Here is a 14,889-nt window from a genome sequence, read left to right as displayed (position 1 = left end):
TATTATAAGCAAATTTTGACTTTTTAGGTTCATTCAATAAATGATGTATGTGGTCTACAATATAGGCCACATACATCATTTATTGAATGTATCTAAAAAGTAGAAATTTGCTTATAATAGTGTCCGGAGGGAGTAATCTTTTATGTCTGTTACTCAAAAGCTTCACTTGATGGTGACTTTGTAGAAAGATCTGATTTATCTCCATATTCTTCTTTAAATTAGCAGCTCTTGAGACATCTTCATATTGAGTTGTTGAAAGAACCTCATTTCAAAATTAACCGCAAGTTTCTTGTATGTATAGAATCATAATCCTTAATAAAGAACATTCTCCACTTCCTTGATTATCTGCATTTACTAATATTCACAAAAACAAAATACCACGATGTATATAATAAGTAAAACACATTAGTGTCCTCACTTGATCAATTCAAGTTGTTCATAATTTTCTTGAGGACATGATTTTTACTTACGGCAAGTGACATCTCAATCATTCTAGTATATAATCAATTAAATTTGTTCATATCAACGTTTATATAACAAATTTTAGATCTCTTCATGAGTTCTAATAATATTTATACTATTATCATAAAATTGATTATCACAAATTCATTTCCAAATCCTTAAAATGGAGAAATGATGTCATCTTTCCAATAGTTTTGATAATGTGTCTAACACAAATGAAATCTTTTAGGGAGTTTCATATAATCACCACTGTCATACCCCAATTTTTGACCTAAGGATCCTACATTCATACACCGACACGTGTCCTTTGACCCTGATTAGCCTCTGACTTTTCAGTGAAAATTCAGCAAAGAGTATTTTAAAATACCTCATGTTTGATTCCGAGTCGGACCCTCTTCTCTCATTGTTTTTATTTTTAATTTCCATCTTTTATTTAAGTTTTAATTAATTTTAATTTTGTTTTTTTTTAATTTTATCTAATCTTAACTTTTCAATTTTTTCCTTTAATTAGTCCTCATCATTATTTTCATTTTTTTTTTATTAATTGTTGTTTTTTAGAGATAAGCGTAGTTTTTTTTATTCACATTTAGTTTTTTATTTTTCTATTTTTATCTTATTTTTTTAATTCAATAAAAATCCAAAAAAAACATGCATATTTATCTTTTATTTTTAGTTTATTTGATAAGTCCAAAAATTGCTCCAAAAAGGGTCCAAGTTCACACAGGCTGTCACGCCTCATCTCATTCCCATCCTCACCTGCAAGCAACACTCCTCATCTCCTCCTAATCCCAAGCACAATTTTCTGCTCAATTCTCAACAGACCCTAACCTAAACCTAGTACTATAAAACCAGACGCCAATTCATCTGCAGAGGGCAACCAAATACAATTTTCACCAATTCACAACCAAACAACCTGCAAAACACAATTGAAGGGGGCGAAATTCATCACAGATTAGAAACCTGCGCATACGACTTCATTCAACACCAAAACCTGCATAAACCGCACATAACCTACAAAAGTTCTCGATTCACTAACACATAAACCAACAATAATTTTACGCACAATTCCAAAACCTGCAAAACCAATTTTCAAAACACCAATAACCAAATTCATAACAGCCTGCATCAACAATCACAGTTACAAAGAAACAGACCGTGAAACATCATCAAACATCACGAATCAATCCAAACCCAATCGGCCAACATGAATCAACCATAACATATACACCAATCCATCTACGTCAAACCTGTCGCCGATTCAAACACCCAAGACCATCGCCGTCAAGCATCAAACCGAATCCAACCGTCAACCGTACGCCGAGTCCAGCACCACAACGGAACAACACACGCACACCGGTAGCAAACGACACAAGGACAGGACGTAGCCAGCAATCACACCGTACAACATCATCAAACAGCCGCGTACAACAACCGTCACGGGTCCAATCGAAAGGTAGTAGCTTTTTTCTTATTTGTTTTGTCTTTAGGTTTTTATAGTGTTTTGAAAATTTTGGTCTGAAAAAGAAACAGAATAATAAATAGAGAAAGAAGTAGAAGAGAATAGAAAAAAAATTAAAAAGTAATAAGCTAGCAGTACCGGCGGCGGCGCCGCCACCCCTAGCCGGCCAACCGCCGTCGGAAAATTGATAGGTGAAGAACACAGTGAGAGTGCACCGAGAGAGAAGTGAGAGCGTGTTGCTTTTCTTAAGAGGAGAGAGAGAGTAGAATTGCAAAATGAATGAAATAAGCAACCAGCCAGGAAGTTGGTTGTGTTACATATCCATCAACCCATATCCCAATTGGGTCGACCCTGTCATCACCCGACCCGCTTTTAAACCCAAAACCGGTTCCTCTTAAAGCCCAGTGCGCTTATCTGCTTCTAAGGGCACCAACATCTTTTTTACTATTCTGTACACCCCTTTTAATCCCTACACCCCCTGTCTTGCATCATATCATTTTATTCTTATTTCTTCATGCATTTTAATTTCTTCTTGCATTCTTTTTTTTAATTATTTCTTTTTGCATTTTATTATTCTTATATTTATTAGACTAGGCTGCAAATAATAATGTGTTTAATTTGACAAATTAACCACAATGCTTCATTTTTATTGTAAAATGATATATAAAATGAGACAAATCGTTTTGTTATCAAATGGAAAAGAAGGAGAGAAAAAAAACCAAGAAAGAAAAAGGCTAAAGCCTAACTGTGATGATTCCTTAGACGTTAGCAAGAATACAAAAAGAAAGACCAGGAGGAAAATAGCAACTCCAAAACTTGAAAGAATCTTTGGAAGAAGCTGTGAAAATAGCTACTCAATCTTCTATTTCATTCCCCTCTCTCAACTTACGATAAAACACAATTGATGGATCATATTATTTGTTTTCGAGGAAATTTAATCTTCCAAATATTATTTCATCCGGTCATTATTATAAGAAAAAAATTTACTTTGTAGATCTATTAAATAATTGATGTATCTGATCTATAATATATTAGTTATTCAATGAACTGAAAAATTAACTCATTTTTCTTCTTATAATAAGCTTATAATAAAGACAGGAGGACTAATTGATAAGAAAAATACACAGTAGGATGCACGGTCCTGCCATGAACTTCCCTCAATTTATTATCATTGAAGCATTTCTATTAAGAGCATTATTTTAGTTAGGAAATTTGGCAGACTTTCAAATTTCCAACTACCATTCTCCCTGTCATAAATAAATACAAACACATTATTTATTTATTTTGTTCAAGTAGTCCCGGGTTCGAACCCCGGTCCCTGCATATAATAATATATGTCTCTACCAACTGAGTTATGCTCACGGGATTACAAACACATTATTATTTGACAAATTACTTACCATCATAATCATTACACAATAATTATAGGTCTACACTTTAGAGTTTAGAGCTGTAGTATATAACACTTCTATCTATTTTATTTATGCAACACCATTATTAAGCAATTGAATGGAAGGCAAAAACAGTTGAGTCAATTTCGTGAACCAAAGGGTTGCCTTAATATAACTTGATTGCCATTAAACAGAAGTATGCCATAGTAAGTGAAAAATGTATTATTGTATCATCTATCAACTAGAAAAGGCCTCAAGATTTTCATTATTCAAATCAAGAGGGTAGTTCAGTCATTTGATAATTGATGAGTTGTGGAATCAAAAAAGGCACAATCTTGTGATGTTTTGTTAGCTAATAGCAACAATATTATGTTTTAAATATAAGAAACAAGTCACAAGCAAATGAAGTATTTCCATGTTACATATACTAATAATGCTCCAACATAAAGGGTCACTAAACCCTCTGTTAGTACATGTCAGCATAGAAAAATAGAGAAAGACTAGAATTTTTGTTAATCACAGAGGTTGTGGTTGACTGTAGGGAGTGAGATGAGATCTCAGATCTAGTGACTGTAGGTTCACTAATTGGATTTGGTCTTTCTTTGAACTTTGGTGCAGTCCCAACAGATGATTCACAGACAGCAACTGCTTTTGAAGACTTAGAAGGCGTAACAGATGATCGATCTGTATGAATACCTTTAGAAAGAAGAAACTCCTCTGCCTTTTTCCCTGCCTCAAGAACACCGTTGAGAAATATTTCAGATGCCTCCGGATCTGCGCAAACACGTGTAGAAAGTTGAACTGTAACAGCACAAATTTGTTGATATCGTTGTGCTTGAGTGGTGTCTTTAGTGCCGACATTCATGGTAGATTTCAGCTTATCGACAGACGGACGCACATCTCTAGTCCACCGCTTTAAAACATATTGTGCAGGTATAGTCTTCAAAAAATGATATTGCACATGACCACCTAAGACCTCCAAAATGTTGAAAACATGTCGACATAAGAAACCCCGGTTCTCAAACATACGACATGAACAAGTAAAACTTTTGCTCCTAATGTCGACTGTGACAACCCTTTCATCAAGTCGATTATGATCTTCAAACCTTGGGGAAAGGTTTTCTTCAAGTTCTGCATCCAAAACATCAACATTCGAAACCCTCTCATTATCATTATCAACATCATCGTAATTATAATCAACCTTCTCAATTGTGAAAACTTTGAAGAACTTGTTCAATTCAGACCCTTTTGTTGTGTCCTCCTCATAATAGTATTTGAAGGAAAGGTCATACTGACTGTGAATAAATGAAAAGCAAGATGGTGTATACTTGTTTACTACGGACCGCATAAGCTGACTATTGGGATAATTATTTTTTGTTCTAGTGTTTGCAGCCTTGAAGTCCAAATCAGCATGATTATCCCTCATTCTCTGAACCATAATGTTGAAATGACTAAAGAATCGAACAAGTGAATGGTCTGACTGCAAAAATCCACGAAGAAAAGCATTGAAAGACTCACTTAACTGAGTCGTTTTCAAACCAGCTGTAAAATGTGACCTCACCCAAGCTGAAGACCAATGCATACGATTTGAATGAGTTTGAACAAGCCACTTAAAGTCCGAAGTAGGCCTTCCATTAAAACAGTTTTTCATCATCTGATCCCAATTGTAGTCGAAATCTGATTCATCTTCGACATTTGAAACCAAATTAGTTAACTCATCGAAAAATGCACTGTTTGCACGAGAGCCGAGATTTTTCTTTGCATTCTCTCCCATGTGCCATGAGCAAAGACCATGAAAAACACCTTGAAAAACATTCAGAATTGACTTCAACAACGCACCAGCCTGGTCTGTGTATATGGTTTGAGTTTCTTATTGGACATACACTTCAAAAAAGTTGTAAACAACCAATCAAAAGTAGCTGATGTCTCATCATACAGTAGCGCAGCACCAAATAACACACTCTGACGATGATTGTCAAAACCAAGAAAGGCAGCTGAAATGTAAATGAACCAAATCAGAACAAAATACAACATATTTAAAAAATATAAAACCATTGTGCTGTGTAAATAGAAAAAGCTATTCATTTAAAAACTGTAAAAAAAACACCTATGATCTTTGCATAGCTGGACATAGCACAACTTCTCAAGCGAGATGTCTAAACTCGCAAACACAGAAAGAGCTATTTATTTATCATCGATAAAAAAACACATATGATCTTTCCATGGCTGTACAGAGCACAAATTCTAAGGCAAGATAGGATCACCCATAAACCAGAACATTAAATTTTAAACCTTCAATCAATATAAACATTCAATTCTAAACACACACAAGAGCCAAATTAACACACATATACCAGAACCTTCAATTCTAAACCAGAACTGTCACGACCCAAAATTCACAATCGTGACCGGCGCACGAACTAGAACGTCCTAGTTCGGCAAGCCTATCGAGAACACTTGACAAACTAAAATTCAGACTATTTACAATTTGACTTTCACTTCAAAACAATATCCACTAAATTTCGACGGAGTATCCTCTGTATTTTCGATAATTTCCAAGAAGTAAATTCGGTTCATAAACTATTATCATCAACCAGAATTCCAAAGTGTCATTTTACATATTTGTACAACTCAAAGTGAGACATTTCTAAACTCCAAATAGTTGCAGATACTCTGATTCAACATATACATAAACAAAAGAGACATCCATCAAGGAAACCTACCACAAAGAGTGACACAGATGAACTTCAAGTCTACTAGTAGCTTTCTACTTTGCTGCTTGGGAATCTGAAAAAAAAATAGAAAATGAAAGAGTAAGCCACAAGGACTTAGTGAGAGACAACAACCATCACCAACTAGAAGGGAAACACACATGGGCACAAGTAATTAAGTTTCTCAAAATCTAATGCTCATTTACAAAACTAGTAACTGTATAAAATTCTATTAATCCAAAATCAAATAGGAATATTTCTGAATCCAATGTCGCCGACATAACAAATATGTTGCTCTTAGCTTGTTTAACCAAACTGTAATAAAATGAACTAAATTACTAGGGAAATTTTATAACACATTTTAAACCGTGAGTTTATCCTTCTAGTATAACCTTACTACAAGCCATCACATATCTAACATTTAGAAGCAACACAAATATATCATTGTACGTGAAAATCAATATCATGAATTAGAATATTTCTAATCTCAAGGTTGTAAATAAGTGAAAATAAGATTACAAGCCTTTAGAAAATATATCGCCGAAAATCATAATAAAAGCCTTTAAAAAATACACTGATGAAAATCATAGTAAAAACCTTTGAAGAAAATATAGAAAACTCCATTTAATGAAAATGATCAAAATAATCAACTTCAAATAGAATATAAAATCACATTCAGTTTGATTATACCAAAATAATCAACTTTAAAGAAAGTATAAAAAAAATCCAATTTTAGTGAAAATAATCAAATGGGTGAATCGAGAACTAGCTCCATCTCGTTGATAGCCCTCTCCTCCTAATGGTGGCCTTTCCATTGGGGCGGCTCCATCTAACGGATAGCTCTTTTCTCTCGACTCAAAACAAAGTATAAAACATTTTCAATTAGGGAGTTTACCTCTCATTGATAGCCCTCTCCTCCTAATGGTGGCCTTTCCATAGGGGCGGCTCCATCTAACGGGGTAACTCTAACTAATTGAAATTACATACTAGGTCTTCGTCACTAAAACCATAATTTTCAAAACAAATTCTCAAAACGTCTCTCAAACCATATTTTTCAACATATCGAATCAAAATATGTACCATCAAAACTCAATAGAAAATCTACCGCTTGTAGTCATAAGTAAATCCAAATCAAATCCACATCGAGTACATATTAATACGAAAATCTTCAAAAAAAAACACAATTCCGAAACCATTCTTTAGAACATATCAAAACTAGTTTTTTAGGAACATATCGAAACTAGTGCACAAATATATGCAATCAAATCTCCATTTAACTCCAAATCTCTATAAATCATAAGTAGCGTCAAAGTGAGTATATATTAATATCGAAAATTCCCAAAAACATATCTCTCAAAACTGTATTTCTCCATATCTCAAAACTCATGTCATAGTATATGCAATCAAACCTCTATTTTCAAATCATTTGCTCAATAAGTCATAGATAAATCCAAATAGAGACCATAATAATATCGATGACTTTAAACATAAGTATCAATGAGAAGAAAAATGTTCAAAGGGTGTGTTCCCCATTTTATAAAACACTTTAACATAGAAAATTTATCAAAATATTCATAATATTAATAGTGAAAATATATGATAATGATCGTTATCAACTCACAGTTACGACGAATCAACTAAGTGTGCTCTCCAACCACCCTGGGAGAAGCATGTGAAGCATCCAGCCCCATATCTGAGAATAAATAGTTTTCTACCAAAATTTAGAAGCTTATACCAGAACCTTAATATCAATAGAAACCATTAAATCCTCTAATACATATACTCTAATCTCCAAAATTAATATCTAACAACCTAATCATGCTTAAACATACACTAATTGGAAGATAAGTTGATAAATATGCCTCAAAGAACCTCAATGAGTAATTACCAAGAGTGGGTACTATTCTCTTCTTAGAAATCTCCAAAATAAACCCAAAAGCACTTGTAGAATTTGGGAAAAAGCTTTGTTTAGATTATAATCTTACCAATGGATGTTGATTGTAGCTTAAATTTGATGTTTGAAGGGAAAGAAAAGAAAGAAAGAAAGAAAAAAAATTTTTCCTGCCGTGAGAGAACAGAGAGGGAACGAAAGTAATACAATGGGAATGGAGGAAAGAAATAAAGGGAATGGGTTTAGTAGCTTCTAGACCTCAGCTTTTATTTATTCTATTACTACTAACTATTATTATTTATTTAAATATTATTATTATCAACTATAATTTAATTTAATTTATTTATTTTAATAATATATGTTTTTAATGAAACGGTGTGTTTCAGTCTTCCCCCCTTAAGAAAATTCGTAGTAAAAACCTGGTTTCGAGAGAGCTTCATTTCTAAAGAATTCTTGAATAACAGTTGGTTCACCAGCCACCATCTCCTTTTGACGAGTTGTCATTAGATAGTTCTTTAAGTCCGAAAATCGAAAAGGAAGATTCTCCGTGCCTCCAACTCCTTGACCCATCACTTCATAAGATGTTCTCATCGACATTCCAGCTTTAGAATTTATTAAAGCAAGTTGTCCTTGAACTTCATTTACTTCTCGAAATGATCTCAAGTAGCGCAAATGCTCTGGTTTATGTAATGGATGACAGTGATCAACTTCCCACCTATATATCTTATAGACATTCAACGCTTCATCCAACTTCAAATATATTCCAGCTTTACAACCAACCCTTTCCTCTGGTTTTTCTTTAGCTTTCTCATACTCAACAAGAACTGGACTGTCACATGTTGGCCTGTTTTTAGGATTAAGCAGACTTCCCTTCTTGAAACCTTCTTTGTTACAAGCATAACGCACATAATGTACCTTATCCGATTTCTTATTTTGTGAATTGTTTTTGGACTTCAACATACTCCTAACAGAGAATCCAGTGTTATATGCATAATTAAAATAAAAATCTTCAATCTCTTTTATAGATTTAAAGACCAAAGACCTCCATGATTCTTTATCACTAAAGGAGTAACATCGAGAACTATCCGCATCAATAACTAAATTTTCAACCGTCAATTGTCCACTCTCAGATGAAGTTGATATCAAATCCATTGAAAACAGCAACAAACACTATTAAGAACAAAAAAACCATTAGATATGATAAATTGAAACTACTGAAAAACTCTGAAAAACTATGCTAAAACCATTGGCCTGTGGATATGGTTTTGGTGAGTTGTACTCCAAAACCATTGGCCTGTGGAAATGGTTTTGGTGAGTAATAAGCTAAATTGCTATCAAATTATCCCTAACATTCATACTCCAACAGTTATTTTAAATGATTCAATCATCAGTTTTATAGCATTGAGTTAAAAAATCACAGTTGAATATTCACATTGAGTTAAAAACATCACAGATTGAATCAAATCAACTGATGTAGTCAACTGAACTAAAATATCACATATTGCAATGATTCAACCATTGCAATGATTCAATCAAGTAAAATTCTTACTACAACAATAATTTGCAATGATTCAGTTTACTTCAGTTTTATAGCATCAATTTTCAATTCAATGATCCTTAACTTCAATTTTAAAGCATCAGTTTTCAATTCAATGATTCAACAGTAATTTTATATAATCAACAATAATTTATTTTCAATGATTGAACCATCAGTTTTTTAGCATTTAGCAAAAATATCACAGATTGCATCGAATTAACAGACTGAATCATATAAATGAATAACTCGCCGGGGAAATACGTCGGAGTGAATAACGTCGGAGGAAGGTGAGAAACACGTCGGAGAGAAAGGTGAGAATCACGTCGGAGAAGCGAAGAAAGGATGAGAATCAAGTTGCAGCAGCGAGAAACGGTGAGAATCGAGGTGCTGGCGATGAATTTCTGAATCGCACGAATCAAGATGAATTTCTGAATCGCACGAATCAAGGGTGAATCACGTCGGAGAGAAGGGTGAAAATAACGTCGGAGAAGCGAGCAAGGCTGAGAATCACGTCGGAACGGCAAGAAACGGTGAGAATCGTAATCGTGAAACGACGCCGGTGACGGAAACGGTGAGAAAAGCGATCTTGTTAGGGACGAAACACTGTAGCATCTGAAGCTCAAGATTAGAACACGTGTGCAATATCGGACGGTTGTGATATGTTTGAGCTGAAGCACCAGATTATAACACCTGTCCTTGATCTAATGGTTCTGATTTGCTTATGCACCATGCATAAGGAAATCCTTATGCATAATAACTTTTGCCGGGCAAAAGTTATGGTGCATAAGCCATAACTTATGCACCATGCATAAGTTAATCACAACCATCAGATAATTGGACACTTGTAATGATCTTATGGTTCTCACCTCAGACCCCACAATCAGTCCCCACAATCTTCTCCTACCTCATACGACTCAACCTTGCTCGCACGCCACCGTAACCTCCGTAACTCCGACGTCGTTTTTCGGTTGATTCACGGCGGGATTGCGCCGACTCCAAGGAAGCAGCTCGCCACCAAGGTAACCACCGTTCACTGCCGTAACTGATTTGTTTTCCGTTTTCTCGATGTTAGGGTTTCGTTTTCTTCGATTCAAATTTTTCGATTGATTTCATCGCTTTTTTCGTTCAGGCTGCTAGGAAATCTGCTCCTACTACTGGAGGAGTCAAAAAACCTCACCGTTACCGTCCTGGAACCGCCACACTTCGGTAATTTCGTTTTCCCCTAATTTTTTAGGTTTTCAGAGTTTTGAATTTGAATTTTGGATTCATAATTTTTAGGAATTTTGAATTTGCGGTTTATGATTTTTAGGTTTTCGTTGTTGTTATGGGGTTAATTTCAATTCCTAGAATAAAACCAAAAAGGTGGAAGATGATGGATTTGAAGAGTGTTAAATGGGGTTTATATTTGAATACATTGTTTTGGAATTTGAACTATTGGGATTCAATTAGTACTCTTGCAAGAGAAGTGAATAATCCTGGTAAAACTCTTCCAAAAGCACTTCTTTATGATGTTGTTTTGGTTGTTTTGGGATACTTTTTACCTCTTTTGGTTGGAACTGGTGCTGTTGAAGTTAATAGAGAGTTATAGAGTGATGGTTACTTTTCAGAAGTTGGTAGAGTTATTGGAGGTGTTTGGTTAAGAAGATGGGTTCAAGTTGCATCAGCTTCATCAAATATGGGAATGTTTGTAGCTGAGATGAGTAGTGACTCATTTCAGCTTCTAGGTATGGCTGAAAGAGGAATGCTTCCTGATTTCTTTGCTAAAAGGTCACGTTATGGAACACCTCTTATTGGTATTTTATTCTCAGCTTCTGGTGTGGTTTTGCTTTCTTGGTTGAGTTTTCAAGAAATTGTAGCAGCTGAAAATTTATGTACTGTTTTGGTATGCTTATGGAGTTTGTAGCATTTGTTAAGTTAAGGATAAAGTTTCCAAATGTATCTAGAAATTATAAAATACCTGTTGGGAAAATTGGAGCAGTGTTGATGTGTATAGTTCCAACAGTACTAATATTTGTGGTTTTAGCTCTTGCTACTTTGAAGGTCTTTCTCATAAGTATCTCAGCTGTTATAATTGGACTTTTATTGCAGCCTTGTTTGAAATATATGGAGAAAAAAAGATGGTTTAGGTTCTCTGTTAATCCTGATCTTCCAGATATTTATGCTGCCTAGAAAACTTGTTGTATAATAATACATTGCAAAAAGTGAATGCAAGCCTTTCATATATTATGCCTAATAAGAATCTGGTTAGTTTGATTATTTTCAACACATAATTAAGTACTATTATTAACATTGAACCTCCATGAAAGTACACTACATAATCTGGATGTCACTATCAGCTTTTTACAATAAGAAAATTGTGACTCCAAAACCAAAGGTTAATTTTGATGTTATTTTCAGTGAGATCCGTAAGTACCAGAAGAGTACTGAGCTTTTGATCCGCAAGCTTCCATTTCAGCGTCTTGTCTGTGAAATTGCTCAAGATTTCAAAGTAAATATTGTTAATTAGTTTCATAATCGAGTTTGTGTGAAATCTTGTTCCTCTTTGGTTTATTTAATTTGTAATTTTTGTTTTTGATATTGTTGTTATGGACGGATCTGAGATTCCAGAGCCATGCAGTTCTTGCACTTCAGGAAGCAGCTGAGGCTTACCTGGTTGGATTGTTTGAGGACACCAATCTGTGTGCAATTCATGCTAAGAGGGTGACAATTATACCAAAGGACATTCAGCTTGCTCGTCGCATTCGCGGTGAACGTGCTTAGGGTGGTGAAGGTGCTATGAGGGTTATGGCGGATTAGTATTTTGGAAGGATTTAGGGTTTTATGAATTGAATTTTCTTTTATGCGTTGTATAGTTCTGAACTTATAATGTTCAATTTTTAACAACAGACATATTTTGGATTATGATTAGTTTGTACTATTATAAGTTTGTACTAGATTTATCCCTCAAAAAAAAAAAAAATTGTACTAGATTTTATTGGGAATATTTGGATTATGAAAATTATACATTTCACATTCTTTATAACATTCTTTATTTTGATATTGATGCTTATAGGTTGTTACAAAACCATTAGACAATTAGTTTGGTTTCACAAAGAACACTATCAAAACCATTAAACCATACTTATGATTTCAATAATGGTTTTTATTTAAAACCATTTATCAATAATGATTTTCACTATTCTTTTAGGAGCACTTGTTATTGGAAATTATAACATTCACATTCTTTGTTGTTACGTATTCATGATTATAGGTTGTTACAAAACCATTAGATAGTTAGTTTGGTTTCACATAGAACAGTATCAAAACCATTGAACCATACTTATGGTTTCAGTAATAGTTTTTATTTAAAACCATTTATCAATAATAATTTTCACTATTTTTTTATTTTATTTACCATTTGACAATTATTTAATAGGTTATAAGTGTGTACTATTAAGTGGTTACTTAATAATGATTTTAATGTTTATCACATTTTTTTATTACAAAACCATTAAACAATTATTTTGGTTTCACATTGAAAACTATCAAAATGTGTACTATTAAGTGGTTACTTTGAAAACTAATTTTAATAAAATTGAACATTCTTGGGCCAAAAATTAAATAAAATGAACGGTATACTATGATAGATACTATAAAAAGACACAACCAACTGATTATGTCACTTTTCGTAGAAACTCGAGAGGTTTAACACGAAAAACAAACATAAAATAAAACAAAAGTATGTTTTCTTTTTCTAGAAGATAAATTGTTTAAAACAAATTAATAATTTCATTTAAAACCATTAGGCAGTTATTTTAGTTTCACATAGAACACTATCAAAACCATTTAACCGTACTTATGGTTTCAGTATTCCATACCCCTAATTTTAGTAAAATTAAATTAAATTGAACATTATTGGGCCAAAAATTAAATAAGATGAACAGTATAATATGATAGATACTATAAAAAGACACACCTAACTATCAAAACCATTAAACCATACTTATGGTTTCAGTATTCCATACCCCTAAGTCTGTTTTACCATAAACTTGATACAAATCCAGAAATTCATAAACTTGATACAAACATTAACAAGAAACTTAACACTAATCTAGAAATCCAGAAATTCAATAAAAAAAAAACATTAATGTGCTAGCTTTTGAATCAATTCTTCAAAGTATGAAGTTGCTGCCTTCTCCACATAGTTTCTTTTGCAATTGCTTGAGTCGCTTAATATTGATGAACAGATTCCAATTCTCAAAACCATAGTTTTTGCAGCCTTGCCATTCTTCCCATAATTTTCATCATCTGAACTTCCTTCATCAAAATCTTGTGCAACATTTTGTTGGTTCTTTTTTTGATGCTTCTTTTCTTTACCCTTAGACTTTCTTGTTTTCTGCTCCTTATTTTAACACCATCAGATGATGAAGCTGTGTCATTCCTTTCCTCCTCCTCCATTTGTGTTAGCCCAAAACTGAATGATGGCAATGGCTCTAGCTCTTTAGTTTTTTTCACCTGCATGATCAAAGAAAACCATTAAATACATCTAATGGTTTTGGAGTACAACTGACCAAAACTATTTCCACAACACAATGGTTTTTGCATAGTTTTTAGAGTTTAACAAAGTTCTAACAAAGTTATGATACAATATTATGACAGACTAGGCACTAAAATGAATGACAATTATAATTTTACACATTTGTTAATCTCGAACAAAGTCCACTAGTTGCGTAAAAACTACATAAAACTGAAATCATCCCAAACAACAAGCACAACATAGTACTAGTTGTGAATCTTGTGGTTACTGCAAAGCAAAATAATCATCCCATAGCTTTGTAAAACATGTGAATATGAGGTGTGGCTTCACAACTCTGTCTATAAAGAAACCATTCTGGAGTGTGAAAACATGCCACCAATGACAAGAAAGTAGATGAAATTTGATATAAATTTGATATACAAAAGGAAGAAGATTAGAACAGAGTGTTCAAACTCAAGAAAGTAAATTTTTGTATCTCACACGACACCATTTTACATAAGATAACTTTCAGACCGATTCGAACCAATATGACATAGAATTCACAAAAATATTAGAAGCTCCCTGATCTGAGTTTTTCTACGGATAAAACTTACAAAACTTATAAAACACACCCAAAAACATTGCTTAAACACTGTAATTTCAGGAACTTAAAATCACAGTAATTAGTGATTAACCTCACCTGTATCTCTCCTTAATTTGAATACAATGCAGCTTACCACCAACAAGATGAAAAAAGAGTTTTGATAAAAAGACAATAACCAAAAATTAACTCAATTAACATAGCAAATCAATTCAATTCGAAAGAGAAAATTACCCAGCTTCTACAGAAAATCGACCAAGGAAGCAAAGGAACAGCAACAACAAAATTTGGCAATACGAACGGTGACGGCGTCGTAACAATGGAACGACGATGCACGCAGTG

At 33.6% G+C, this 14,889-nt stretch overlaps 3 protein-coding genes and 3 long non-coding RNA genes across 7 annotated transcripts; 2 read left to right on the top strand and 4 right to left on the bottom strand.

The window, feature by feature from the left end:
- Positions 1-1,174: 1,174 nt before the first annotated feature.
- Positions 1,175-3,199, top strand: LOC146958337 (uncharacterized). The gene is made up of 2 exons (XR_015024615.1): positions 1,175-1,915; positions 3,004-3,199. It is a non-coding gene; the product is annotated as an uncharacterized LOC146958337 (long non-coding RNA).
- LOC146958338 (uncharacterized) lies at positions 1,389-2,188 on the bottom strand. The gene is made up of 2 exons (XR_015024614.1): positions 2,060-2,188; positions 1,389-1,977 (listed from the first exon to the last, which is right to left on the bottom strand). It is a non-coding gene; the product is annotated as an uncharacterized LOC146958338 (long non-coding RNA).
- Positions 3,200-3,714: 515 nt separating the features above from the next.
- On the bottom strand, positions 3,715-8,059 carry LOC146958336 (protein FAR-RED IMPAIRED RESPONSE 1-like). 2 transcript variants are annotated; one of them, XM_085739850.1, is made up of 4 exons: positions 7,912-8,059; positions 7,645-7,716; positions 6,036-6,099; positions 3,715-5,306 (listed from the first exon to the last, which is right to left on the bottom strand). In XM_085739850.1, exon 4 carries the CDS (start codon positions 5,084-5,086, stop codon positions 3,779-3,781), a length of 1,308 nt encoding a protein of 435 aa, XP_085595976.1. In that variant the 5' UTR covers positions 5,087-5,306; positions 6,036-6,099; positions 7,645-7,716; positions 7,912-8,059; the 3' UTR covers positions 3,715-3,778. The 2 variants fall into 2 exon arrangements, with proteins under 2 accessions (XP_085595976.1, XP_085595975.1); XM_085739849.1 differs by having other exon boundaries at positions 3,715-6,099.
- A 251-nt stretch (positions 8,060-8,310) lies between these two features.
- Positions 8,311-9,066, bottom strand: LOC146958335 (protein FAR1-RELATED SEQUENCE 5-like). Its single transcript, XM_085752012.1, has one exon. The coding sequence runs from the start codon at positions 9,064-9,066 to the stop codon at positions 8,311-8,313; it is 756 nt and encodes a 251-aa protein (XP_085608138.1).
- A 1,239-nt stretch (positions 9,067-10,305) lies between these two features.
- On the top strand, positions 10,306-12,352 carry LOC146958333 (histone H3.3-like; the record flags this gene model as incomplete). The annotated part of the gene is made up of 4 exons (XM_085752005.1): positions 10,306-10,470; positions 10,581-10,657; positions 11,849-11,939; positions 12,041-12,352. Coding segments are annotated over 4 exons (504 nt in total), but the record flags the coding sequence as incomplete, so codon positions are not given.
- Positions 11,187-11,825, bottom strand: LOC146958334 (uncharacterized). The gene is made up of 2 exons (XR_015024616.1): positions 11,718-11,825; positions 11,187-11,680 (listed from the first exon to the last, which is right to left on the bottom strand). It is a non-coding gene; the product is annotated as an uncharacterized LOC146958334 (long non-coding RNA).
- Positions 12,353-14,889: the final 2,537 nt, after the last annotated feature.

Source organism: Medicago sativa, chromosome 1 (genome assembly GCF_051527215.1).
Source record: "Medicago sativa cultivar Bolivia chromosome 1, Bolivia_mono, whole genome shotgun sequence".
In the NCBI taxonomy this organism is placed as follows: Eukaryota; Viridiplantae; Streptophyta; class Magnoliopsida; order Fabales; family Fabaceae; genus Medicago; species Medicago sativa.
Note: the sequence above shows the minus strand (reverse complement) of the source record. Positions and strands in the feature narration are given on the sequence as shown.